At 38.7% G+C, this 26,883-nt stretch overlaps 1 protein-coding gene across 6 annotated transcripts; it reads left to right on the forward strand.

The window, feature by feature from the left end:
• Positions 1-1,033: 1,033 nt before the first annotated feature.
• Positions 1,034-22,353, forward strand: LOC116857726 (zinc finger protein 585A). 6 transcript variants are annotated; one of them, XM_032842065.1, is made up of 5 exons: positions 1,060-1,129; positions 3,558-3,774; positions 15,736-15,862; positions 16,112-16,201; positions 17,927-22,353. In XM_032842065.1, the coding sequence occupies exons 2-5, from the start codon at positions 3,697-3,699 to the stop codon at positions 20,260-20,262; spliced, it is 2,631 nt and encodes an 876-aa protein (XP_032697956.1). In that variant the 5' UTR covers positions 1,060-1,129; positions 3,558-3,696; the 3' UTR covers positions 20,263-22,353. The 6 variants fall into 6 exon arrangements, with proteins under 6 accessions (XP_032697959.1, XP_032697956.1, XP_032697961.1 ...); XM_032842070.1 differs by having other exon boundaries at positions 18,245-22,353; XM_032842066.1 differs by having other exon boundaries at positions 1,070-1,120.
• The last annotated feature ends 4,530 nt before the right edge of the window (positions 22,354-26,883 follow it).

Raw genomic sequence — 26,883 nt, forward strand, 5'->3', positions numbered from 1 at the left:
GGTTTTGAAGAATGTTTAGGAGTTCACCAGATGAAAGGAATTGTGTCTCCACAGCGCAACCCCCTTCTCCCCCCCAGCACCTTGCCCCTTGGACTTTAGGCTTCATTCATATCCCAAGGACATTATTATTACCTAGATTTTAATTTACAAACTTAATTTGTAAATTAAAACAAAAATAGCATTTTTCCTTCGGTACTTTTTGTCACACGTTGACCGTATTAAAAACCATTATTATTTTTATAATTGTTGTCTACTAACGGAGATTGATGGGAATTCAAGGCTCCATTTCCCTCCACCAGCCCTTCAGAAAGTGCCTTCTTGCCCTGGTGGTATCCCTCAGGAGAGGTCTGAACCACTTCAACTTGTACCCTATTTCCCCAGGTGGTTCCTCCCATAAAGGCTAAACTACCCTTTCTGCAGCCGACTGCCCATTCTGACATCTGTCTTGCCGGGTGGTTTCGTCCAGGGTGGGGCTCCCATTCTAACGTCTCCATATTCTCCCTGAGCGGTTTTTCCAAAGAGTAGACTGTACTGTCTTGACTTCTCCCCCTCATCCGCCGATGACTCCTCCCAAGATTCAACAGTAACATATAAGACGTCTGTCCTTCTCCCTTAGTGATTTTTCCTTCCTGGCTCCCCTCATCCCTGGTGGTTTCTCCCAGTAGATAATGGCTCTCAGCAGAGCTCCATATCCTTAGAGGGAAATTAGCTTTTCTAAATATAACACAGAGTACCAGACCCCATCGCCAATACCTTCTCCTTTCCAGAAGCCTACCTCGGGCAGGGCTACCTGCATTCTATGTGGCAATCCTGGCCTCGATTTCTGAAAACCGGCGGGAGGCCTATTTCTCCGCTGTACGGAACGGACACACCTCAAAGATGGCGGATCGCGCGCAGAAGCACCATCGGGCGAGACCATGTTCTCGGTCCGACAGTGTCTCTTACGAGACCGGCGCCATGTTAACTGTTGGCATGTACGGCTTCCAAGGTAACTCAGAGCATGAGCACTAGCAATAGTTCCTGAGAGAGGATGCTAAAGGCTAGGCCGGAAGCGGAAGTGGTCCTCGAAAGCTTTTTGGCCGCTGGTGTCCGGAGTTTCTCTGCATTTTAATTCCGAGAGGTCTCTGAGGTGATTTTCGTTGTCGTGATTAGGGATTTTGTGGGGTCGATGATGGGGATGTTCTTCGTAGAGTGAGTGATGGTGGTTTCTGGGCTCAGTGGTGAAGAGTTTGTGGCATCCGTAGCCGTTGCGAGCAGTGTTGGGAGTCTCTTGGGTCAGTGATGGGGGTTTTTGAGATGAATGTGGGATTCGTGGGCTCAGTGATGGGAGTCAGTGGTCAGTGAGCGGTGGAGTCAGTTATGGGGTTTGGTGGGGTCTATGATGGGCTTGCTTTCTAAACTTCATAAGTTACGATGTGTAGCATTTTATTCAAATCGAAGTACTGGCTTTTAAAATTTTAGTTATTTTTTTTTCTTTCACCCATGAGTTATTTAGAAGTGCGTTGTCTATTTCACATAATGCCTCTCCGTAATGCTCGAGTTTAAAAATTGCTTTACCGTCTAGTTCTTGGTCGGTTTTCATAAATGACACATCTATTACATCAAAACAATGTGTGTTCTCTATTGTATTGTTTCATATATATTCTGTTTATTTTGTCTGCTTAGTTAGAGAGAAAGGTGAACTCACTAGAGTGGTGATTTGTCCTCTTGTCCTTCCGTCAGTATCTGCTTTGTATATTTGAAACTATAGGAAGAGTTGCTTATTTTTAATAATAGATATGACTAAGTAATTCAAAAGATACCATAACATTCAAGCTCCCACCAATAATTTATAAAATGGGTCATTTCCCCAAATGCTTTCCAGCATTGGATTTTTTAAAATAAGTTTTTACTGGGTACGTTGGGGGCTCATTCGGTTGGTGGACCAACTCTTGATCTTGGCTCAGGTCTTGATCTTGGGGTGGTGAGCTCAAACCCCCCCACCCCTGTTGGGCTCCACACTGGATGTGGAGCCTACTTAAAACATAAAATAAGTTTTTACTATTCTTAGGAAAAATTAATATCTAATTGCTCTAATGCACTTTCCTGTTATTAAAATTGGCATCTTTTTGGTTAATTACCATTTAAATTTAATTTCCTGTGAATTTTCATATCCCGTGTTCAGATTTTTTTTTTCTGGAATTTTTTTTTCCATATTGATTGCTAGTTTTTTTTTTTAATTTAGAAATAACTTATTGTTACTTATTTAAATTTTGTGTATATATTTATTCATCTTTGCTTTTAAAGTGTATTCTAATATATAACTGAGAAATGTCATCTAACCAGGAATATCTGTTTTTTTCTTTTATAACATCTGGGTTTTCTCATATATGCAATAAGGCTCTCTGCCACCCCACCACAATGTTCATACAAACAAATACTACTAAAATTTTTAAAAGTATCTTTTGGGGTTTATAAAATACATAAATGTTTAGTCCTGCTGGAATTCAACCTAATGTATAATGTATGATGGGAATATAGTTTGTTTTTTTCCAGGTGGATGGTCAGTTATGTCAGTGCTGCTTACACAATAAATGTCCTGTGCACACTCAGTTGAATGCCATTTTTTAACATATATAAGTCAGTATTGTCTGAGCTGTTGTTTTCTCTGTTTGATTACATCATTTTTATATTGTTTTAATATCTAATAGAGAATGGTAATTGTTGAGATTTATCAGGTGCTTCTTGTGTGCCAGGGAGATGTGAAATAGGTACTTTTATCCTCATTTTTGAAACTAAAATGGAAGGAACGTCTTCATATTCTCAGAGCTGAAAGATAGCTGAGCTACAGTTCAAATTTTAAGTATATTACTCCATTTCTCATGACTAATACCCATCACAGGTTTCATTAAACTTTATATTCTCCATAGCACTGGTTCTCAAAGTGTGGTCCCTGGACCAGCACCTGGGCACTACTTAGAAATACAGGTTCTTGGGCCCTGTTATGGTCTGAATATTTGTGTTCTCCCAGAATTTTTAGGTTGAAAATCCTAATCTCCAGAAATATTGTATTAGTTGGTGAGGGCTTTGGGAACTGATTAGGTCATAGAGGTGGGCACTTATAAATGATTAGTGCTGTTATAAAACATCCCACGTAGCTCCTGAACCCCTTTTACCATGTGAAGACACAGCAAAAAGGTATAATGGCTATGAACCAGGAGGAGGCCCCTGATTAAAATATGACCATGCTGTCTCCTTGATCTTGGACTTTCCAGCCTCCAGAACTGTGAGCAATAAATTTCTGTTGTTTATAAGCTACCTGTCTGTGGTATTTTATTACAGCAGCCTGGCTAGACTAAAACATTTGCTACCCTAGGCCTATTAAATCAGAAACTGAGAGTGAGGTTGTGGATTTTTAACCGTATTTTAAGAAGTCCTCCCAAGTGTTTTGAAACCACACTCAAGTTTAAGAGCCTCTGCTCAGTGTGTCTAGCTCAGGGAACTTCACCTTGGTATTCACAGGAAAGGTCTGTGAGATAAATGCCTAGTATCTGACCATGTGGACATTGTCGTTCTAGGTTTTTTTGGTGTCTCTAGGGAGCCCCTGGGTTAGATCTTTCTCCAGACTCCAGCCTGCCTGTCTCCAGCAGCTCTGCTTGAGTTTACAGATGTCTACAAAGCTTTAGACTCCCGAGAGAATAAAGTTTGAGACCTACCATGACCATGTCAGCTAATCGGACCTCTCCCCAGAAATCCCTGGTCCTGGTTCCAGAGGAACGTGATAATTCATATGAGGTGAGAAGGAAGAATCCCAGGGGGTAGGGATTCATCCTGGGACTAAATACCTCTGATATGTCACCAGATCCTCTGGGCAGGGGCAGCTGGGTCACAGGAAGCAACCAGACTTTTACTTCCCTGAAGCAAATCTTGATCTTTCTGTCAAGAATGAGCAACACATGGTTGTCTCCACATCTAGAGGCCAACTGTATGACAGTGGAGAGGTGGAATATCAAAAGTGGCCTTTTATTTTGTCCTATGCTATGTTGATCTTTGGCTGAGGATGAGATTCCTGATTAGAAATCATTTTCGTGCACAATTCTGAAAGTATTTCTCTATTTCTTCTTAAACTGTTTCTCCCCACATAAATATTTATTTGTTCTTTTTAAAAATTTGCTTTTTAGATGTTGGTTCTCCACTGATCTGTTTTATTAACTACTCCCAGAAACATTAATCCAAGCAGACAAAAATATGAAACTTTGCTATAATGTTGATTTTACTCTCTAACCAAGAGCATTAAATTAGAAATATGAAGTAAAAGACTTTTGCACAGCTTTGAGAAAAGACTTAATATCTGAACTGTACATTTAAAAGGGTAAATTTTAAGTGTATTTTACGACAACTTTTTAAAAAGTTTTTAAAAAAGTAAAAGGCTAACAAAAGAAACTCTCATATATGAAAACTTTTAATTTTTTTCCTACATAAATATTCTTTGGGACGCCTGGGTGGCTCAGTTGGTTAAGCGGCTGCCTCCGGCTCAGGTCATGATCCCAGTGTCCTGGGATTGAGTCCCACGTCAGGCTCCTTGCTCAGCAGGGAGCCTGCTTCTCCCTCTGCCTCTGCCTGCCACTCTGTCTGCCTGTGCTTGGCATGCTCTCTCTCTCTCTCTCAATCTAATAAATAAATTAAAAAAGAAAATTCTTTAAAGGGAAAAACCATAAAGGATCTTAGAAAATTCCTTGTGTTTAATTTCAGTTAAATAAAGAACGACATTTTAACCCTGAAACAAATAATACATTATATGTTAATTTTAAAAATTTTTTAATAAGAACTACATTTTAAAGTTTGTGTGGCAAAGCTAAACTATAGATAGAGGGGAAAAAACAGAGATTTAAACGCCTTTTTAAGGAATCCTGGAAGTTTTTGGTGGTGGGGGAGACCTAAGGAATAAGTAGCACTTATAACTGAAGAAGTTAGAAAAAGAATTCAATAAATATAAAATAACAATAAGGACTAGAAAATAACAACAACAACAAAAATAAGATAAGGGAAGAAATTAGTCATGTAGAGAACAAACATAATTAATGAACATGTCTGACAGAAGCATAAGTGGCGGGATGCCTGGCTGGCTCAGTGGGTTAAAGTCTCTGCCTTCGTCTCAGATCATGATCCCAGGGTCCTGGGATCAACCCCACATCAGGCTTTCTGCTCAGTGGGGAGCCTGCTTCCTCTCACCCCTCTTTGCCTGCCTCTCTGCCTACTTGTGATCTCTGTCTGTCGAATAAATAAATAAAATCTTAAAAAAAAAAAGCATAAGTGGCTTCTGAATGTGGTGGTGATCAAGAACAGGGAGTAAAGATACACTGAAGGTATGTAACAAAACAGGAGAGAGAGTTACTGCATTATCAAAGATTAAAACAATCTCAAGGGGCGCCTGGGTGGCTCAGTGGGTTAAAGCCTCTGCCTTTGGCTCAGGTCATGGTTCCAGGGTCCTGGGATCAAGCCCCGCATCGGGTCCCCTGTTCAGCAGGGAACCTGCTTCCCTTCCTCCCTCTCTGCCTGCCTCTCTGCCTACTTGTGATCTCTCTGTCAAATAAAAAAAATAAAATCTAAAAAAAAAAAATCTCAAATGAATAGTATACAAAATCATACAAAACTATGAAAACCTAAACAGAAGGGATACAGTTTTACAAAAAATAAATGTCAAAATTGATAAATACAGATGGTTCAGAAGCCCCTGCAGAAATTAAAATGTTTATCAAACATTTCCTACACAGTCAAAAATGGTGGAAAACATCATGTGGATTAATAGTTGATCTTTTTGCGAAAGTTTTGGGTAAAGATGATACCTAAAATTATTCCCAACCTTGGTTGTGGTATTTGTTTTATTGTTTTTACTATGTTAATCTTTTTTTTTTTTTTAAAGATTTTATTTATTTATTTGACAGAGAGAGATCACAAGTAGGCAGAGAGGCAGGCAGAGAGAGAGGAAGAACCAGGCTCCCCACTGAGCAGAGAGCCCGATGCGGGGCTCGATCCCAGGACCCTGCGATCATGACCCGAGCCGAAGGCAGCGGCTTAACCCGCTGAGCCACCCAGGCGCCCCTACTATGTTAATCTTGATGACCAAACCAGTCAAGAACAGTAAAAGAACTGGAAATTATGAACATAGATTCAGTAGTCATAACTGTATTAACTAACTGAATTCAAGAGTACATGAAAACAGTAGTCCAGTAGGGTTTATCACAGGGACACATGTGAAACAGACATTATTTTCTCACTTAGCAGTCCACTCCAAAGTTAAAATAATAAAATATCTCAAAAATAATAAAAATGCTATATATCAAAAGATAAGATAGACAGTAAAACAATGTTCAGAAATAATTTAGGAAAATAATTTGTCTAATGCAAATAAGTACAAAAATCTAGACGGAGTGGATGAATTTCTAGAAACAAATTTCTCACCAAATTTTTAATTACTACTTAATTTTCTTAAAATTTTTAAAAAGATTCTATTTATTTATTTGACAGACAGAGACCACAGGTAGGCAGAGGGGCAGGCAGAGAGAGAGGAAGGGAAGCAGTCTCCCTGCTGAGCAGGGAGTCTGATGCGGGGCTCGACCCCAGGACCCTGGGATCATGACCTCAGCCGAAGGCAGAGACCTTAACTACTTGAGCCACCCAGGCACCCCCCTATTTCCATTTTCACTTTTAGGTATTAAAGATTTTTATTTAAGCTCATTCTGCTTTTAATAAAATTAGGATTGAAGCTTTGGAGAGATTTATTTACGGTGATTTTATTCTACTTCTTGGAATGTTTTGTGTAAAGTGTGAGTGCGTGCAAATTTTATGTTTAATATTTCTAAATGTTATATAGGCACAAGAATGTTTCAGGATACAGAATTTGCTGTCTTATCAATAATCTATCTTATATAGTTATGAGGTTTTTACAGTGTGTTTTGTTTTGTTTTTACTTTATATGTTGGAGCTGAGAGATACTAAGTTTCCCACCACAAATATATTTGTCTATATTTGCCTGTAGTTTCTGTTCATAAACTTCAATGCTATGAAGTTTGGTGTAGTGATAATAATGACATCTGAAATTAATTTTGGATTGTGTCTTGTTATGTTTAATATTTATTTTCCTAGAATTCAGCCCTATCTGATATTAAGATGGAGGTTCTTGTTTCCTTTCTGTTGGCATTTCCAGATAGGTCTTTTGCTTATCATTTTACTGTCATCCTTCAGAGTCCTTGGGCACTTTTTCTGTACAACAGTTTGGAAAGATGTTATTTTACATACATTTCTGATAAAGATACTTCTTTTCTATATCTTTCACCTTATACTCTGTATTCTTGCTTTGGTTCTCAGTCCGTTCTGGTAATTTGGAAGGTTTGGATTCTTTTCTTTGTGGTTGGTTCTTTTAATGTGATCTTTTGTCACATTAATATCTTGAACCCAATCTTTTTTTTTTTAATATTTCAAGTTTTTGTTTAAATTCTAGTTAGTTAACATATAGTGTAATATTAGTTTCAGGGGCAGAATTTAGTGATTCATCACTTACGTATAGCACCCAATGCTCGTTACAAGTGCCTCCTTAATTCCCATCACCCATTTAGCCCATCCCCTGCCCACCTCCCCTCCAGCAACCCTCAGTTTGTTCTCTTTAGTTAAGAGTCTCTTATTTTGCCTCCCTCTTTTTTTTTTAACTGAATCTTTTAATCTCTTGTTTTAGACAATATCTGTTAAATTTATACTGTGACTAATGATTAAAGTTTTATGCTTCCACTTCAAGGATTCTTTTGTTTGTTAGATGTTTTTTATTGAACTCTGTTTTTTTTGTTTTCCTTTAAAAATCCTTATTTCCATTTCATGTTGTTCACTTATCTGTTCCTTGCTACTTTTTGTATTTTTACATGGTGTTTTAGTGCTTTTAGGGAGACCTCCCATTGCTGTGTTGCTTTTTCTTTACAGAGTTCTGCCAGTTTATTTTTTAAAAATTTATATAACCATCTTCTTTAGTCTGTTTGTCCATTATTTCTTCCTTGGACTCTTAGATTCCTATTTATTTTAGGCAGTTAACTATTTTAGTGAATTCCTTGAAATCATAGTGAATGTGTTTTCTTCTATATTGTGGCATTTTATTTCTAGCATGTTCCTTTTAATTTCTTCTTTTTTTTCTCTCATTCCTTTTGCTGTAGTATCTTTGTACATCAGGAGATATTTATTGTTATCTTTGAATGAGGAGATTTTTTCCTGGACAAACTGTTTATAAGAAGCTCATTTGGCAAGGAGTCAAAGCTAATATGACATATTCTTTATTCCCCATTAAATTCTGGTGACACTGGGTCTGGGGGCTGAGGTTTCAGTGTATGTAGGGTATCAGTATGCAAATATGTGAAAAAGAAAAACTGGAACACGTGTATTCTTTGCAAATATATAGGGAACTTTTTTTTTGAAAGATTTTATTTATTTGACAGAGAGAGATCACAAGTAGGCAGAGAGGCAGGCAGAGAGTGTGGGGGGGGAGCAAAGCAGGCTCCCCGCTAAGTAGAGAGCCCTATGTGGGGCTTGATCCGAGGACCCTGAGATCATGACCTAAGCTGAAGGCAGAGGCTCAACCCACTGAGCCATTCAGGCGCCCCTATAGGGGACATTTTTAAAGAAATGACAATGTTTTAAGCCCCATAAATAGAATCAACACATCACAAAGAAGCAAACTATAGTCTCTGACCACAATTAAATGAAGAAATAAAAAAATCATAATTTAGACATTAAAAACCACAAATTTCTAAGATATATATTCCACAGATACAGATGAACTTTCTTCTGTCCTTGTCCTTCCTTGTATGCTCTTTCCCTCCCCTGAATTCAGTGGCCTCCTCTGTATATACAACTCCTGAATCTTCATCTCCATACTAGTGCTCTATTCAACTACTTAGCGTACATCCTTGTATGTGTCTTATCACCTAAATTTCAATATGTATAAATCAGCAGTTGCACTGAACTAATAACCGATAATTATTTGAGTCCCTTTTTCTTACCTTCACACCTGATATCAATTTCATCTCCTCAATATCAATCTCTTCTGTAGCTTTACTACTCCAGCCTTAACTTTAGGTAAGTAAGAAATTCATATTGTCTTACATAAATTGTGCGGGGGCCTCAAGACTGATTTTCCAGTTTTGCCTATTCCAAAATGTTCTGTTTTGAGAATACCCCTTCTCCAATGTATTTTTATTTATTTTGAAACAGTTCTAGATCCTCTTAGGGCATTGCAAAATATAGTACAGTGGTGGTTCATGACTCTTATTGTGCATTACTGATTGTTAATGTTTTTTTGAGGATGTCTGCACATAAGTTCATGAGATATATTGTCCTGTTGTATTTATTTCGTGCTGTCTTTGTCTAATTTGGTATCAGGGTAATGCTGGCCTCTCAAAAATAGTTGGGAAGTGTTCTCTCTTATTTTCTGGACGAGACTAACTCTTCTTTAAATATTTTTATTTATTCATTTGACAGAGATCATAAGTAGGCAGAGAGGCAGGCCGAGAGAAGGGGGAGACTAACTCTTCTTTAAATATTTAGTAGTATTCTCTAATAAAACTCTGGGACCGGAGATTTCTTTTTCCAGGAACTTTTATTTTATTTTATTTAAGATTTTATTCATTTATTTGACAGAGAGGCAGAGAGGCAGGTAGAGAGAGAGGGGGAAGCAGGCTCCCTGCTGAGCAGAGAGCCCAATGCGGGGCTTGATCCCAGGACCCTGGGACCATGACCTGAGCTGAAGGCAAAGGCTTTAACCCACTGAGCTACCCAGGCACCCCTTCCAGGAATTTTAAATTAAGAATTTAATTTAATGGTTATAGGATCATCATCTTTCCTATTCCATAGTAGCTGACTTCTGGGAGCTTGCAGTTTTGAAAAAGTGGTACATTTCTTCTAAGTTTTTCCATCTATTTGCATAGAGTTTTTATAGTCTTATTTTCCTTTAAATGGCTGCTGGATCTGTATTTTTTTTTTTTTTAATTTTATTTATTTGAAAGAGAGAGCATGAGTTGGGAGAAGAGCAGAGGGGGAGAGAGGGACAAGCAGACTCACACAGGGCTCGATCCCAGGACCCTGAGATCATGACCTGAGCCGAAGCCAAGAGTCGGATGCTTAACCACTGAGCCACCCGGGCACCCCTGGATCTCTACTGATATTTCCTATTTCATTACTGACATTGGTGATTTGTATCTTTTTATCTTTGCCAGTCTGTTGACTACTAGACAGTCAAGAAAGCTTATCAGTTTTACTGAATTTTTTCAAATAACTGGATTGTTTTATTGATTTTTCTTGTGTGGTTTTTTGTTTGTTTTGTTTAAGATTTTATTTATTTGGCAGAGAGAGAGACAGAACAAGTAGGCAGAGTGGCAGGGAGAGGGAAAAGCAGACTCCCTGCTGAGCAGGGAACCTGACACAGGGCTTGATCCCAGTACCCTGGGATCATGACTTGAGCCGAAGGCAGACCCTTAACTGACTGAGCCACCCATGTACCCTTTGTGTGTTTTTTAAAATTTTGTTTTCAATTTCAATGATACCTGTTCTTTATTATATTCTTTATTCTGCTTGCTTTGAGTCTATTTTGCTCTTTTTTTTGTTTCTTGAGGTAGGAATTTAGATTAGTGATTTATCAATTTCCCCCCTTTTTTTTGATTTATGCTTGTCATATAACATTGTGTTAGTTTCAGGTATATATAACATAATATGTTATTATGTAAATATGTCTACATATGTTGTGAAATGATCACCACATTAAGTCTAATTAACATTCATCACCACATATGGTTGTAATTTTTTGTGTGATGAAAACTTTTTAAGATTTACTCTTAGCAGCTTTATACATTACGATACTACTAACTGTAGTCGCCATGCTATAACATTATAGCCCCATGACGTATTTATTTTACAACTGCAAGTTTACCTTTTGACTGCCTTCACCTATTTGGCCAACTCCCCATCCCCCACCTCTGGTAACCATTAATCTGTTCTGTCTGTGACTTTTGTTTTTTTATTTTGTTCTGTTTCATTTTGAGATTCATATATAAGTGAGATCATATGGTAATTGTACGTCTCTGTCTGACTTACTTCTCTTGGCGTAATATCCTCAAGGTCCATCCACGCTGTCAAAAATGGCAAGACTACTTTCCTTTTTATGGCTGAATAATACTCTGTGTGTGTGTGTCTGTGTGTGTGTGTGTATCACATTTTATCTGTTCATCCATTGATGGACACAGGTTGCTTCCATGTCTTGGCTGATATAAATAGTGCTGCAGTAAACATGAGGGGGAGTGCATATATCTTTTTTTTTTTTAAGATTTTTTTATTTAAGGGATGCCTGGGTGGCTCAGTTGGCAAAGGCAGACACTTTGGCTCAGGTCATGATCCTAAAGTCTTGGGATTGAGTTCCACATCAAGCTCCTTGCTCAGCTCAGCAAGGAGCCTGCTTCTCCCGCTGCCTGCTACCCACCCCTGCTTGTGTTCTTTCTTTGTCAAATAAATAAAATCTTAAAAAAAAAAAAAAAGACTTATTTGAGAGACTGCGTGTGTGTGTGCATGCATGAGTGGAGGGAGGGACAGAGGGAGAGAGAGTATTCCAAGCAGATTCCATGCTGAGCACAGAGCCTGATACAGGGCTTGATCTCATAACCCATTAGATCATGACATGAGCCAAAACCAAGAGTCAGATGCTTAACTGACTACCATCCAGGCATCCCTGCATGTATCTTTTTGAGTTTGTTTTCATTTCCTTTGGATAAATACCCAGACATGGAATTGCTGGATCATTATGGTAATTCTAGTTTTAGTTTTTTGAGAAGCCTCTATACTGTTTTCTATACCTGTTGTACCAATTTACTTTGTTTTTTTTAAAGTAGGCTCCATGCCTAGCATGGAGCCCAATATGGGGCTTGAACTCAATGACCATGCAATGAAGACCTGAGCTGAGGTCAAGAGTTGGCTGCTTAACCAACCCAGTCACCCAGGCGCTGCTTCCCACCCCCACCATTTACGCTTTTACCTACAGTGCACAAGGCTTCCCTTTTTTCTACATCTTCATCAGTAATTTTGTCTTGTTTTGTTTTGATAATAGTCATTCTGACAAGTGTAAGGTATCTCATTATGGTTTTGATATGCATTTCCCTAATGATTTGTGATATTGAGCACCTTTTCATGTATCTGTTGGTCTTCCATATGTTTTTGGAAAAATGTCTGTTCAGATCCTCTGCCCATTTTTTAATTGGATTGTTTCCCCTTTTCTAATGTAAGCATTTAGTATAATTTCTCTTTCAGTATTGCTTTATCTGCATCCCAGATTTTGACACCTTGTATTTGCACTTTCTTTCAGTTCTATTTTTAAAATTTCTCTGAAAATTCCTCTTTGACATACAGATTACTTAGAAATGTGTTGTTTAATTTCCAAATATTTTGTGGCTTTCCAGATAGTTTTTGTTATTATTTTGTAATATAATTCCTTTGCACATTTTTCTGTTGTCTTTGTTACTGATTTTTAGTTTGATTTCATTATGGTCAGAAATGCTATGTATTACTTCAGTTCTTTCAATTGTTGCAGTTTGTTTCACAGGCTATATTATCTATCTTAGTCATTGTTCTGTGAGTGCTTGAAAAGAATGTGTACTTCACTGTTGTTAGTTGGAGTACTCTATAAATATCTAATAGATCCTATTATTTGTTCTTCTAATTTCCTATTGTTTCTATAAATTGCTGAGTATGGGAATTCAAGTCCCTATAATCCTTTTTTTTTTTAAGATTTATTTATTTTAGAGAGAGAGAGAGACTGCGGGTGAGTGGGGGGAGGTATAGAGGGGCAGAACCCCCAAGCAGACTCCCCACTGAGCATGGAGCCAACATGGGGCCCTATCTCATCACCCAGAAGATGTGAGCTGAAACCAAGAATCTGACACTCAACCCACACAGGTGCCCCTCCTATAATCCTTTAAAAAAAAAAAAAAAAAAAGTTTATGCCAGGTAGAAATACCCATTCCTTCAATTATGCATTTACAGATTTAAAAATTTTTTAGTAGGAGAATCAGGTTTTTAAAAGATATTTTATTACAGAAAAAAGTAAGTGTATACAGAAGTAGAGAGAGTAGTTTAAGGAGCCCTTGTATCTGTTGTGCTTACCACCTAGCTTTAGTAGTTGTTAATATTCTGGCATTCTAATTCCATCTAAAACTACCCTGCTGCCCCCTTAGCTGCTGGGTTATTTTAAAGCAAATCCCAAACACCTGTCTTATCTGTAAATACTTGGACGTGAATCTCTAAGAGATGAGAATTCTTTTTTCTTTCTTTTTGCTTAACATAACCAGTAAGTCCTTATCACACCAAAAATAACATTAATTCCTAGATATCATCTAATACCTGGTTATTGTTTGAGTTTTTTTAAACACGTGATAAATGTCTTTTTAATGTTGGTTTGTTTTAGTGAAGGGCCAAAGTCTACAAGTTGCATTTGGTTAGTATGACTCTTAAGTCTCTCTCTTTTTTTAAAGATATTATTTTTAAGTAATCTCTACACCCAGTGTCACCTGCTTTACCAGCTGAGCCAGCCAGGCACCCCCTTAAGTCTCTTTTAATAAAGAAAAGATTCCCTTCTACTATTTTTCCCATTGTAACTTATTTTTTGAAGAAAAGGGCCATTTGCTGCCTTCTGGATTTAGCTGACGATTCAGTGTTAATATTGTTCAATATGTTCCTCTTTCTTTCACTTTTATCTATGAATGATTTTTTTAAATCTGGAGGCTTAAAAGATTCAGGTTGGATTTTTTTCTTTGATAAGAATACTTAATGGATCGTATAATGAAATTAATTATATCATGTCAGGAAGACATAATTTTTGGTTATCTCTCTTTTCGTAATGTTAAAACTGATCATTGGATGTAGATTTATTAGCTGGTCCATCTTTTGTAAACTTCAGCCTTTCACCTGAAATAGTTAAGCACTCATTAATGATTACTGAATAAATTCATTATTTCACAGGAATTACAAAATTATGATATTCTAATTCTAACTTCCTCATTTATTAGCTAGACTCATTTTATAAGAAACTTTTCCTCATTTATTTGGTTATCCTGCAATAAGGATCTTAATATGAAAAAAATTAATAAAAATCTAATTAATTACCTTTACTAAAAGTAAAAAATCTTTACTTGTTCTCTGATCAAACTGTCTTTTCCCTAGCGCCTTCCTGACATAGCATGTAGACTTCTCTCCATTATATAGAGCTATTTAGTGTTCCTCAAACTCATCATGTATTTTCCTATCTCCTCACCTTTATTTGCCTTCTCTGGGAAATGATCTTCCCTACCCTCCATTTTGTATTACACTTACCATCTTTCTTTTTTCTTTACTTTTTAAAAAAGATTTATTTATTTATTTTTGCGAGAGAGTGAGAGAGTGCACACAAGTTGGGGTGGGGCAGAGGGAAAAGCAGACTCCCTGCTAAGCAGGGAGCACAGTATAGGACTTGCTTCCAGGTCCCCAGGATCACGACCCAAACCAAAGCCAGACTTTTAACCAACTGAGCCACCCAGGCCCCCATACTCATCTTTCAACTTAAATTTATCTAATAAAAACTTACTGCTCTGTGTCAAATACAGCTTTAACTTTTTTGGGTCCTCAGTGTGTTCTACATAATAGATTTACTTTTTGACACTTTAGTGAACATGTGTCTTCTTTTTTCCTTCTTTTAAATCTTAGGTCTTTTAAGTTGCTAAGAGATTAGAAACATAAATAATTGGTTTCTTTGTTCCTAGGACTTCTATAATGGCTGGTCCTAAATTGCTCAGAAGCTGTATCACAGGTCATTCATCTACTTGCTAAAAGACTAAAAGAGAGCCTATTTCATTCTTCAGCTTTGAAATATAATTAACTGACTGTAGTATAGAACAAATGGCAGAAATTCTTAATTGGATTTCTTTCTTCCACAAAATATTGTGAAAAACTAGATATTGAATAGGCACCCTATATGAAATATCATTTTTTAAAGTTCCTGTGTTACACAGGTGTAATGTATGTGTTTATCAAAACTTCAGATGGACATCATGGATTTGTACATTTCATTGTGAGTGTATTTTACCTTAAGAAAGGTAGACAAATATACTTTGGTTAATGATTTGCATTTTCAAGTATTTAGTACAAAGTGTACTGGCATTTATAGTTAACTCTGAACTGCATAGAAGATGGATTGATGGATGGATAAAAGGATAGATGTGTGATAAAACAAAAAGACTAAAATGCTAATGATAGATCCCGAGTGGTGGGTATACAGGTTTTCACTGTGTAGATTCTTTTAAATTTTCTGTATTTTCAAAATTTTCCATAATGAAATGGAAAATAAAATTTTCCATAATAAAATAAAAGGGAAATGAGAGGTGAGTTTTTAAAAAGAGGAACCTGCTTGGATGGTGCAGTCATTTGGGCTTCTGATGCTTGGTGTTGGCTCAGGTCATGAATGAGGTCTTGAGATCGAGCCCCACGTTGGGCTCTGCACTCAGTGTGGAGTCTGCTTGAGATTCTCTCTCTCTTTCCCTCTGCCCCTCCCACTCTGGCTCTCTCTCTAAAATAAAGTCTTTTAAAATTAGGGGGGAAAAAGGAGGAAGTAAATTAACAACAAAACCAATATTCCATATTCCTAAATATAGTCTCTCCATCCCCCAAAGCTAACTATTCACATTGAACAGGAATGTGCCCTTACAGGGATCGGTGTCCTTCAGGGATGTGGCTGTAGATTTCAGCAGAGAGGAATGGCAGCATCTAGACCTTGCTCAGAGAAACCTATACCGGGATGTGATGCTGGAGACCTACAGTCACCTGCTTTCTGTGGGTAAGCATAGTCACTTCCACACAGTGTTTCCATTCTCAGTTGCTGAATGCTGTGACATCTGAAGTGTGATGGTTCTGTCCTTGATTTATCCAGGATTCTTTATCCCTTTGGGCATTCTGAATATTACTCTGTTCCTAGAAATATATGGTTCCATTCCTGAAGAAAAAAACTGCATTGAACAAAACTTTATTGTTTGTGCCTTGAAACACAATTAGCTGGATCCAGTCCTTTATCATTTCTTACGAACAGGGTATGAAGTTCCCCAACCAGAAGTTTTCATGTTGGAGCAAGGACAGGAGCCATGGGCATTGCACCGTGATCCACATGAGAGCTGTCCAGGTGAGCGAGTGTGACCCAGACAGGTGGGAGAAAGGGGAGCAAATCTCAGCTGTCTTGAGAAAGACTGGCGTCTTTGAAATGCTATTAAGATGACTCTTTTGGGAGGCTTTAACTTTTTGTTGCCTTGCCTGAAGACCCTTGACATTGGCCTCTCAGATGACTAAATGCCTTCATCATGTCTAATCATCATTTTCTTTGGCTTTTTGGAATCTGGATCACATGCCAATCTGCCTCATTCAGGGTTTTCTTTTTTTTTTCCTTGGTTATGCTCCTTTTCTCAAACATTCTTTTTCTTTCTGCCTTCCCCATTGTCCAAGATTCTTTATGCATTCAGGCATTCATGGATCTGCTTTCTTTCAAAGTAGATTACATACTTCCACTCCTGGTAGTCCTCTGTCATTTTTCTTTCCACTATGGGATGCTTCAGAACATTAACTCCAACCAGCCTCTCTCCCTTTTTTCTCCATAGGCACTGACATAAGATTTCTTATTTCCCATTCCCCATGCCTTTCACCCAACTGATGACTTTGTCTCTTAACCTTTAGGAGTACTTTTCTGTTATTTCCTTCCAAAGTCGGTTGTCTCTCTGGCTCGTTGGCTGATTTTTGTAATTGTTTTATTTCTGTACTTCACATGATTGAGTTTAATCATGGTCCTCATTCAGGGCACAGTATCATCATCAGTCTGGGTAAAGATTCTCTATTGTAGTAGTTGGCCCTTATCCGCAATTTCACTTTCTGCACAGTTTCAGTCACCCATAGTCTAAAAATACTAAATGGAAAACTCCAAAAATAAACAATTCATAATTTTTAAAGTGTGTGCCTTTCTGAGTAGCATGATGAAATCTCTTGCCATCCCACTCCATCCAGCCTAGGAGTTGAATCATCCCTTTGTCCAGCATATCCATGCTATAAATGCTACCTGACCATTAGTCAGTTAGTAGCCATCTTGGTTATCAGATTGACTCTCATTATATTGTAGTGCTTCTGTTAAAGTAACATTTTACTTAACAGTGGCCCTAGAGCACAAGAGTAATGAAGGTGGCAATTCCAATATGCCAAAGAGAAGCCATAAAGTGCTTCCTTTAAGTGAAAAGTTGAAAGTCCTTGACTGAATAAGAAAAAAAAAAAATCAGGTTCAGTACTGTCTGAGGATTCAGCAGGTATCCATGAGGGTCTTGTAACATGTCCCCTTCAGATAAGGGGAGGAACTCCTGTATTTTATTTTTTGATTTATTACCATGTCTTTTTCCCCACACCCATCTCACTTCTCACCATAGGCAGTTGTTTTATGTGATAACATATTTTTTAATGCATGCCTATTTTAAAATTTAAAGTGACTTGGGGTGTTATTAATTTATGTAAATGTTGCTGTGCTATATATCTTGTTCTTTGCCTTACTTTTTCCACTTTTGTCCACTTTTGTGGGTTATGTTCATAATGTTTATTTACTCTGACCAGTGAATTATATCCTAGAAAATTCCTTTCATCACTGTCACTAGCCTCTTCAACAAATGAGTCACCCTTTTCTCTGTGTTCAACATGGATGAGCCGTTTGACCCTTCCCCTCTACCCTCTGCTAACTGGTCTTTGAGCTAAAATATCATTCTCCTTTGAGAAGAGTTTAGGTTTCAAATGCTACAGCAGAGAATTTTTGAAAAAGCTGCTTTCTACATTGAGAAGGAAGGTGATGCTATAAGTGAAATTTTGTTATATTTCCTTCTAGAAGAATTGTGGCAGATTGGTGACCAGATAGAGAGCTATCAGCAAAGAGAAAACAAATCTTTAAGAGATGTTGCTTTCATCAAGAAAATTTTGACTACAAAGAAGGATTATGAATATAAGGACATTAGAAAAATAATTCATGTGAGCCAAAACATTCTTTCACCAAAAAGACCCCACCAGTGTGACTCATTTGGAAATGCTTTGAAGTATAATTTAGATTTACACAGTCATTACAGAAACAGTGCATCAAAGAACATAAATAAGATTACTGAACAGATTAAAATTTCTTCCTATACTGACCCTGAGTGTTCTCCAACAGGAGAGAAGTTATGGGACCATAATCAATGTGGGAAAATCCTCAGCTATAAACAAGCACCCTCTCAACATCAGAAAATTCATACTGGGGAAAAATCTTATGAATGTGCTGAATTTGGAAAGATCTTCACCCAGAAGTCACAGCTCAGGGTACATCTGAAAGTTCATACAGGAGAAAAACTCTATGTGTGCATTGACTGTGGCAAGGCTTTTGTAAAGAAGCCAGAATTCATTACACATCAGAGAACCCATACTAGAGAAAAGCCCTATAAGTGCAGTGAATGTGGAAAAGCTTTTTTCCAAGTATCTTCTCTCTTAAGGCACCAGAGAATTCACACTGGAGAAAAACTTTATGAATGCAGTGAGTGTGGGAAAGGATTCTCTTATAACTCCGATCTCAGTATACATCAAAAAATTCATACTGGAGAGAGACACCATGAGTGCACGGATTGTGGCAAAGCATTTACGCAAAAGTCCACACTCAAGATGCATCAGAAGATTCATACAGGTGAGCGATCCTATATATGTATTGAATGTGGACAGGCCTTCATCCAGAAGACACACTTGATTGCACACCGAAGAATTCATACTGGAGAAAAACCATATGAATGCAGTAACTGTGGGAAGTCCTTCATTTCTAAGTCACAACTCCAGGTACATCAACGAATTCACACAAAAATGAAACCCTTTATATATACGGAATATGGAAAGATGTTCAACAATAGTTCCAACCTCGTCACACACAAGAAAGTTCAAATTAGAGAGAAATCTTCCATATGTAATGAATGTGGTAAGGCGTTTACATACAGGTCAGAACTGATTATACACCAGAGAATTCACACTGGGGAAAAACCTTATGAATGCAGTGAATGTGGAAAAGCCTTTACGCAGAAGTCAGCACTCACGGTGCATCAGAGAATCCATACAGGAGAAAAATCTTATGTGTGCATGAAATGTGGACTAGCCTTCATCCAGAAGGCTCACTTGATTGCACATCAAATAATTCACACAGGAGAGAAACCTTATAAATGTGGCCACTGCGGGAAATCCTTTACTTCCAAGTCACAACTCCATGTACATAAACGAATTCACACAGGAGAAAAACCTTATACATGCACTAAATGTGGGAAGGCATTCACCAACAGGTCAAATCTTATTACACATCAGAAAACTCATACAGGAGAGAAATCCTATATATGTCCTAAATGTGGGAAGGCCTTCACACAAAGGTCAGACTTGATTACACATCAGAGAATCCATACTGGAGAGAAACCTTATGAATGTGGTACCTGTGGAAAAGCCTTTACTCAAAAGTCACACCTCAACATACACCAGAAAATTCATACTGGAGAAAGACAGTATGAATGCCATGAATGTGGGAAAGCCTTCAACCAGAAGTCAATACTCATTGTGCATCAGAAAATTCATACAGGAGAGAAACCTTATGTATGCAGTGAGTGTGGAAGAGCTTTCATCCGGAAATCAAACTTCATTACTCATCAGAGAATTCATACTGGAGAGAAACCTTATGAATGCAATGATTGTGGGAAATCCTTCACCTCCAAGTCTCAGCTCCTGGTGCATCAACCAATTCACACAGGAGAAAAACCATATGTGTGTGCTGTGTGTGGGAAAGCCTTTAGTGGCAGGTCAAATCTCAGTAAACACCAGAAAACTCATACTGGAGAAAAGCCCTACATCTGTTCTGAATGTGGGAAGACCTTTAGACAGAAGTCAGAATTGATTATACATCACAGAATTCACACTGGAGAGAAACCTTATGAATGCAGTGACTGTGGCAAATCTTTCACTAAGAAATCACAACTCCAAGTGCATCAGCGAATTCACACAGGGGAAAAGCCTTATGTGTGTGCTGAATGTGGAAAGGCTTTCACGGATAGGTCAAATTTGAATAAACACCAGACAACGCACACTGGAGACAAACCCTATAAGTGTGTAGTCTGTGGAAAAGGCTTCGTCCAGAAATCTGTGCTCAGTGTCCATCAGAGTATTCACACTTGAGAGGAACGGTATGAGAAAACTTCAGTGAGATCAGGTCTGATTGTACATCATTGAATTTGTTCAGAAAAATACGCATATTATCATAAGTAGAAATACCCCATCAAAATGTCACACATTACTCTATCGAAGAGGGCCCTGAATGAAGGGGGTCCTTCACATATTGTCACCATCTTCATTAAGCCTTGAGGCATTCACACAGGAAGAAAAGTAATTTTGTCAATTTGGCAGATTAGAAGAAGGCTTCTCCTGAAAAATATGATGGAACAGGGCACCTGGGTGGTTCAGTTGTTTGAGCATCCAGTTCTTGCTCTCAGCTCAGGTCTTGATCTCATGGTTGTGAGTTTGAGCCCTGCATTGGGCTCCGCACTGGGCATGGAGCCTACTTAAATATATATATGATGGAACATTGTTACCAAATTGTGCAGAGGAAAGTTTATGTTATGTTGTCTTAATGATAATCCTGTTTACTGTGGAATAGGTAAAGTGCCAACAAGTTGAATGGTAGAACAACATAATATATACAAATAATGACAAACCCTAAGTTCTGTGAGATGTTTGCTGCAGAACACACTGTCTAACAGTTTCAGGTGTGTTTTCATTCTTCTGTTGAATCTAACATGGTTGTGTGTATCCAACCCCCATTGAGTATTTCCATCAAGAAAGAGATAACTCAGTAAAAAAGTTCTTTATGTATAAGGACACAAACCTCAGAGTGTATGTTGACCCATTATCCTCTAGCATCATGACTCATAACACCCTTTAGCATCTACCAGTGAAGTGTCTTTGACCCTTATGAATCCTTAGCACATCATCTTCTGACACCCATAAGTGCATTAGCGCTAAACACTGTCTGCTGACTGCCATTATCTCATTTAGCTCCCAGCATAGTGTTTTGTGAACTTCCACTATCCTCAGAAGGTTTCTGAGGTAGAATTTTTGGGTCATTCTGGTCAACTTTTCATCCAGTCTTCCTTTTGCTATCATAGTTCTTCCAGCTAATTTGCCTTCCTTAATGAGCTGACATTTATAATAACAAGTCAGTAACTCATATTTTAAAAACCTCAACATTTGTTCATGTCTTCTCTGTGTCCATCTTCATGCCATGGGCTCCACAAGCACCTTCTCCCCGTGTGCCTCAAACACATCAGTTCGGGTCCTACCTCAGGGCCTTTGCACTCTCTGAAGCACAAGATTCATCATATCCATTTGGTTAGCTCCCTCATATCTTCCAATGGTACCTTTTCACAGAGGGCCCTATGCTTTCCTGACTGGTTTAAAATTTTGGCCCCTTCCCCTCTATCCTCCTTCCTTCTCCATAGCACTTACTGTCATGATGCCCTGTATATTTTACTTGTCTGTGGCTCCCAAACTAGAATGTTTTTCCCTGTTTTGTTCTCCACTGTGAGCCTTGACCTGTGCCTGACACAACAGGCATTACATAAATGCACATTGTGGAGTTACTTCATCACAGCTTCCCTTTGATCTTTTCTATATTGCAGCATAGGATACTCCAGTGGGGAGAACCAACTTGTCTAAAATACCAGGCTTTTTCATCTCTAGCTTTTACCTGGGCTGTGCCTCCTTCCTGGCCCTAAAGCTGAAACATCACCTTAAACCTTTTGGCCTGATGCCAGCCGCTTTAAAGAAGGGAAAACCTATATGGTGGAATTCCCACATATGCTTGGTGTTCCGAGATTTCTTACCATGTTTCAGAAAGCTCACAGTGAGCTCCAAAATCATTGCAGAAGAGCCTCACTTTGCCCTAGAATGCACAACCTTACCCCACCCCAGACCCTTACTGCATACCTACTCCTCGTGCTCTGACAGGCCCAAAGCTAATAGTATGAAGGGGCTGAAAGCCAAAGGGCAGACCGTCCTTGGACCTTAGGTGTCCAACCCAAGACTGGCAGCAGTGGCCTCTCAAATGCAGGCAGAGGGTCTGATTGAACACTTAGCTGCTGGGCAGCCAAACTGAACCAGCAGAATGGTTCCTCCAGGTCAGCCCACTGGTAACAACTGGGAGTGGGAAATAGTGGGGTTGTGTAGAGATGCTCTTGCCTTTGTGAACAGCATAGTGACTGAGGATCGGGACAGAACCTGGTCAAGGGGGAAAGCCCTTTAACCTCCTTACCTACATTTCATAGTGCTTAGTGACATACCGCATTACTTCACCTTAGATCAGTGTCTGATTCATCTTTAGCTTCCCTTCACCTTACCCTTTCACAATATCTGATGATCCACGATACGCCTTTTTCTGTCTTTGAACAATGTATGGTGGACAACCCACTGTTAACTCACTTTACCTCATCTCATACTGTTATTGGGGCTTCTCTAAGTCTTGCAACCCACAATTCTGCCTCAACGTAGGACAGTATTTACTGAGCCCTCATGATAATATCTGGAGACCCTCTTATCCTACCCCAGCACAGTATCTGGACACCTATTATCCCTCTTTTACTCCACTACTGTGTTTATCAGCCCTCCTTAATTCCAGGAAATAGTGTCTGGAGATTTTCTTTTTACCTCCTCCAAAATTACCTCCAGCATAATGTCTGTTACTTCATATGTGACAAAGTCTAGTAACCTCCATACTCCCCATTTATTCCTACTTTCATGTAAGTGGTTACAGATGGCCACTTACTCTACAGGTCCTCAGAATAGGGACCTGTGATATACCACCCCCTACCATCCAACTATTAACAGTATCTTCTGATACTTTCTCTGGTACTTCTAGTAGGGTGGTTTGTGGTCTCCCTCCATTACTTGTCCATCACAACAATAGTGACTATTTCCCTCTTCCCCACCTAGCAGTGTCTGTAATGATTGCCACAAGTAAGGGCAGTGACTGATAAATCACCATAAACAATAAACACATTTTCATCTGCATTTTGGAGCCTCCGCTATCCCCCCTCTCAGTAGGACCTCCACTGAAAACCAGCAAAATATCGACTGATGTCCATTACCCAGTAACACCGTATCTATTACCCCTCCATTAAATCCTGGTAGTATTTGCTTTTCCCTTATTGGTCCTCGCTAACATAATGCTGATTCCCCATTGCTTCATGAGGGCCCTGAGTGGCTACTGCAAGTACTCCAGCATTACCTCTCCACATCCCCACTGTTTGCATGGACAGAAGGGTTGAGGATGAGATCCTAGCTTCATATATCCCGCTGGGGAATTAATGACCCAGAGTGGGCTAGAGAGGATCTAAGGGCGTCAGGAGACCACAAGCTGATCTTCTCGTGATGCAACCAGAATAGAGAGGGCTCTGGATGTGGATCCAAATCCTGCTGCCAGCACTTATCCTCTGAGGGATTCTGGGCCAACCCAGCAAACTTTCCCCCTGGGCCTCAATCGCCTCACCTATAAAATGTAATTATGGAGAATGAAGTAACTTAACGTAAGTCAGGGCTTATTAAAGGAGCAGGGCTAGTGAAGACCAATGAGGGTATCCTGTTATTGTTAATAACATTACTAGTTATATATTGACACAAGCATCGGATCAACATCTGCATGGCTGTGCCCAAACCTCACAGAGGGAAACGTTATTTTATTGTAAGTTACTTTCAGTTATTTCTCTTTTATATGTATTATGATACTGTAGTACTGAGGTATTTTTAAAGTCAAATTTAGGTATTTATATAAGATAATATTCACCCTTTTTAGTGTACAATTCTTAATTTTGACAAATGCATGCATTTATATAATCAACATCATAACGAAGACAGAGAACATTTCCTTCACTCCCCCAAATTCCTTCCTATCCCTTTTTGGGCAGTTTCTCTCCCTATTTCCAGTCTCTTGCAGTCACTAATTTGATCTCTTTCTTGTCTCTATAATAGTTTTTCTTTTTTCTACCATGATATAGAAATATATGTGTATCCATATATAGATATATACATATGTTTGTATCTCCTTTTGAGCCTGACATCTCATTTTGTGATGTATTTGAGATTCATCCACATGGTTGTATGAGATACAGATGGAAAATAAGGTATGAGAAGATGCTCAACATCATTAGGAAGATGCAAATTAAGACCATGAGGAGATACCACTATACACTAGAATGGCTTGAAAGAATTTTTTAAATAGTACCAAAAGTTGTCAAGGATGCAAAGCAATAGAAACTTTCATGCATTGCTGCTGGAAAGGGGAAGTGGTTTATCTACTCTGAATCAAAATTTGGTTAAGTTCTTATAAAATTAACCATATACTAACCCTATGACCCAGAAAACCCACTCCTCGGTATTTAACATATAGAAATGAAAAATTAAATGTGGACTGAAATGTTCACAGAAACTATATTCAGGGGCGCCTGGGTGGCTCAGTCAGTTAAGCGGCTGCCTTAAGTCATGATTCCAGGGTCCTGGGATTGAGCCCCGCATTGGGCTCCCTGCTCAGTGGAGAGCCTGCTTCTCCTTCTCCCTCTGCCTGCCGCTCTGCCTACTTGTGCTCTCTCTATCTCTGTCAAGTAAATAAAATCTTTAAAAAAAAAAACCCAACTGTATTCAATTGCCAAAGATTGGAAACAACCCAAATATCATCAGTGGGTGAGTAATTCAACAAATTGTAGGACATCTATACAGTGGGATACTACTTACCCATAAAAGGGAATGATTTATTGACACAAGCTACAATGTGGATGAATCTCAAAAGTATTATGTTTTACCATGTGATAATGTATATTTGATAAAAGATTATTAGATATTAGATTATAAATAGGTTTGTATAATTTTATATGTGCATATCATTACATACTATAGTAATATTGTATATTTACGATATATAGCAATAATATTTATTGTATATTCCTTATAATAAAATTTATTTTATGATATATGTATTGTATGATTATTGAATTATGTAATTTTTATAATATATCAAACTTTCACATAACACTTAAGTTATTTGCATTTTTACATGTTTACATTTAATGTTTATAGTGCAGAATTGTAACTGTAATAAAAGGGAGCATATGGTCTGAAGAGCCTGCAGTTGTAGGTGGTCTATATTTTTATTATTTGTCAACAGCTCAGCACTGGCTTTTCTTAACATCAAGGAAGCTTGTTCCACTTTGCCCAGCTGTGTTCTCTGAGAGTACTCTGCTTCCCCAGTGGGAACCCCCTGACACCATCCCTCAATGATTTTATGTGAAGTAATATTTCTTGTGATCACTTTGTGTTTTGTACTGTATTTGTGTTGCAAGTACCACCATCTGACCTGATACCAAATGGGTTTTTCGTTCACCCCTCCCCACTGGACTTTCAACCTCATGATGCCCAGACTTTGTCATGTTCCTGCTGTGTCCAAGGCACCCAGTACAGCATTGGACGAAGTAGATACTCTGTATAAGGTTTTTTTAAAAGATCTCTTCATTTATTTGAGAGAGGAAGACAGCTTGCTTGAGTTGGGGGAGGAACAAAGAGAGAAACTCTTCAAGCAGACTCCCTGCTGAGCATGGAGCCTGAAGTGGGGCTCAATCCCATGATCCACCACATCATGAGCTGAAACCAAGAGTCAGATGCTCAACCAACTGAGCCACCCAGGCATCCCTCTGTTTAAGTTTGCTAAATAGAAGAATGAATGATAGTAATAGCACCAAGGTTGACCAAGTGCCCCACACCAAATGAGCTAAAATCATGGCTGGTGGGGGTGGGGGATGGTGAGGGGGGAAGGGTAGGTTGGTTACCTGTCCTCTAATTCAAGATTTAATGCCCCTTACCACACCTCAGCACATCTAAGCCCTAACCCTTCCTCACCCAACCTCAATTAGCCCATTCTTACTCTCCCCAGTATATCTGACCTATATCCTTCCCCCAGCGTCCTCAAGGTCAAGGCTCAACCTCCTGGTTGCAATGGGCAGGCCATGTAGAATGGGGAGGGACAATAGCAGGGAACAACAGGCAGGGGCCATGCTGTCAGCATCCACGCCAGCACTTATGTATCCCATCATGCCATATAGTCTGCCCTGCCTCCTCCACCAGAAGGCCCACCAGCAGATATGAAACCCCGGAGACAAGAGGAAGGTGGCAGGGCTGAGGCTTCCCACCTCCAGGTACCTCACTGGACAAATAACACAATGTGGCAGCTGTTGACCCTATGGCAAAGTCAGGTTAAAACTGGATTGCCATGGGCACTTGCCCTAATAGCAGGATAGACTGAGCCCTCCACCCTCAGCCATCAGTTGGGGTACTGGCTCTGGTGTGACTATTATCTATATTATACCCTACCACACCCCACCCCACTTCCCATGCCATATATCATACCATACCATACACAATACCATACCAGTTATTAACCATTTTACTTAATTCCATAAATATACTGATTCTATTATTGAAGTATTAATTTATATAAAAATGTCTGTCATTTATTTATATTTAAATATACATTTATATTATTATTATACTATGCCTAATATCATGAATTATATATCATGAATCATACAAACTGATGCTAAAAAAGCCTGTATCCCTTCTTTCAGGCACCTTCAGGTCAGTGGTGTGTGCACTATATTAACACAATGATAGTGCCACCTCTAGAGGTGAAGTTTTTCCCCCTTTGTGAAATGAGCTCAAATAGATTACTCCTATAGTGATGACTGTACTATTTTAATATTT

This window comes from Lontra canadensis, unplaced genomic scaffold (assembly GCF_010015895.1).
Source record: "Lontra canadensis isolate GAN:19392208 unplaced genomic scaffold, GSC_riverotter_1.0 scaffold125, whole genome shotgun sequence".
In the NCBI taxonomy this organism is placed as follows: Eukaryota; Metazoa; Chordata; class Mammalia; order Carnivora; family Mustelidae; genus Lontra; species Lontra canadensis.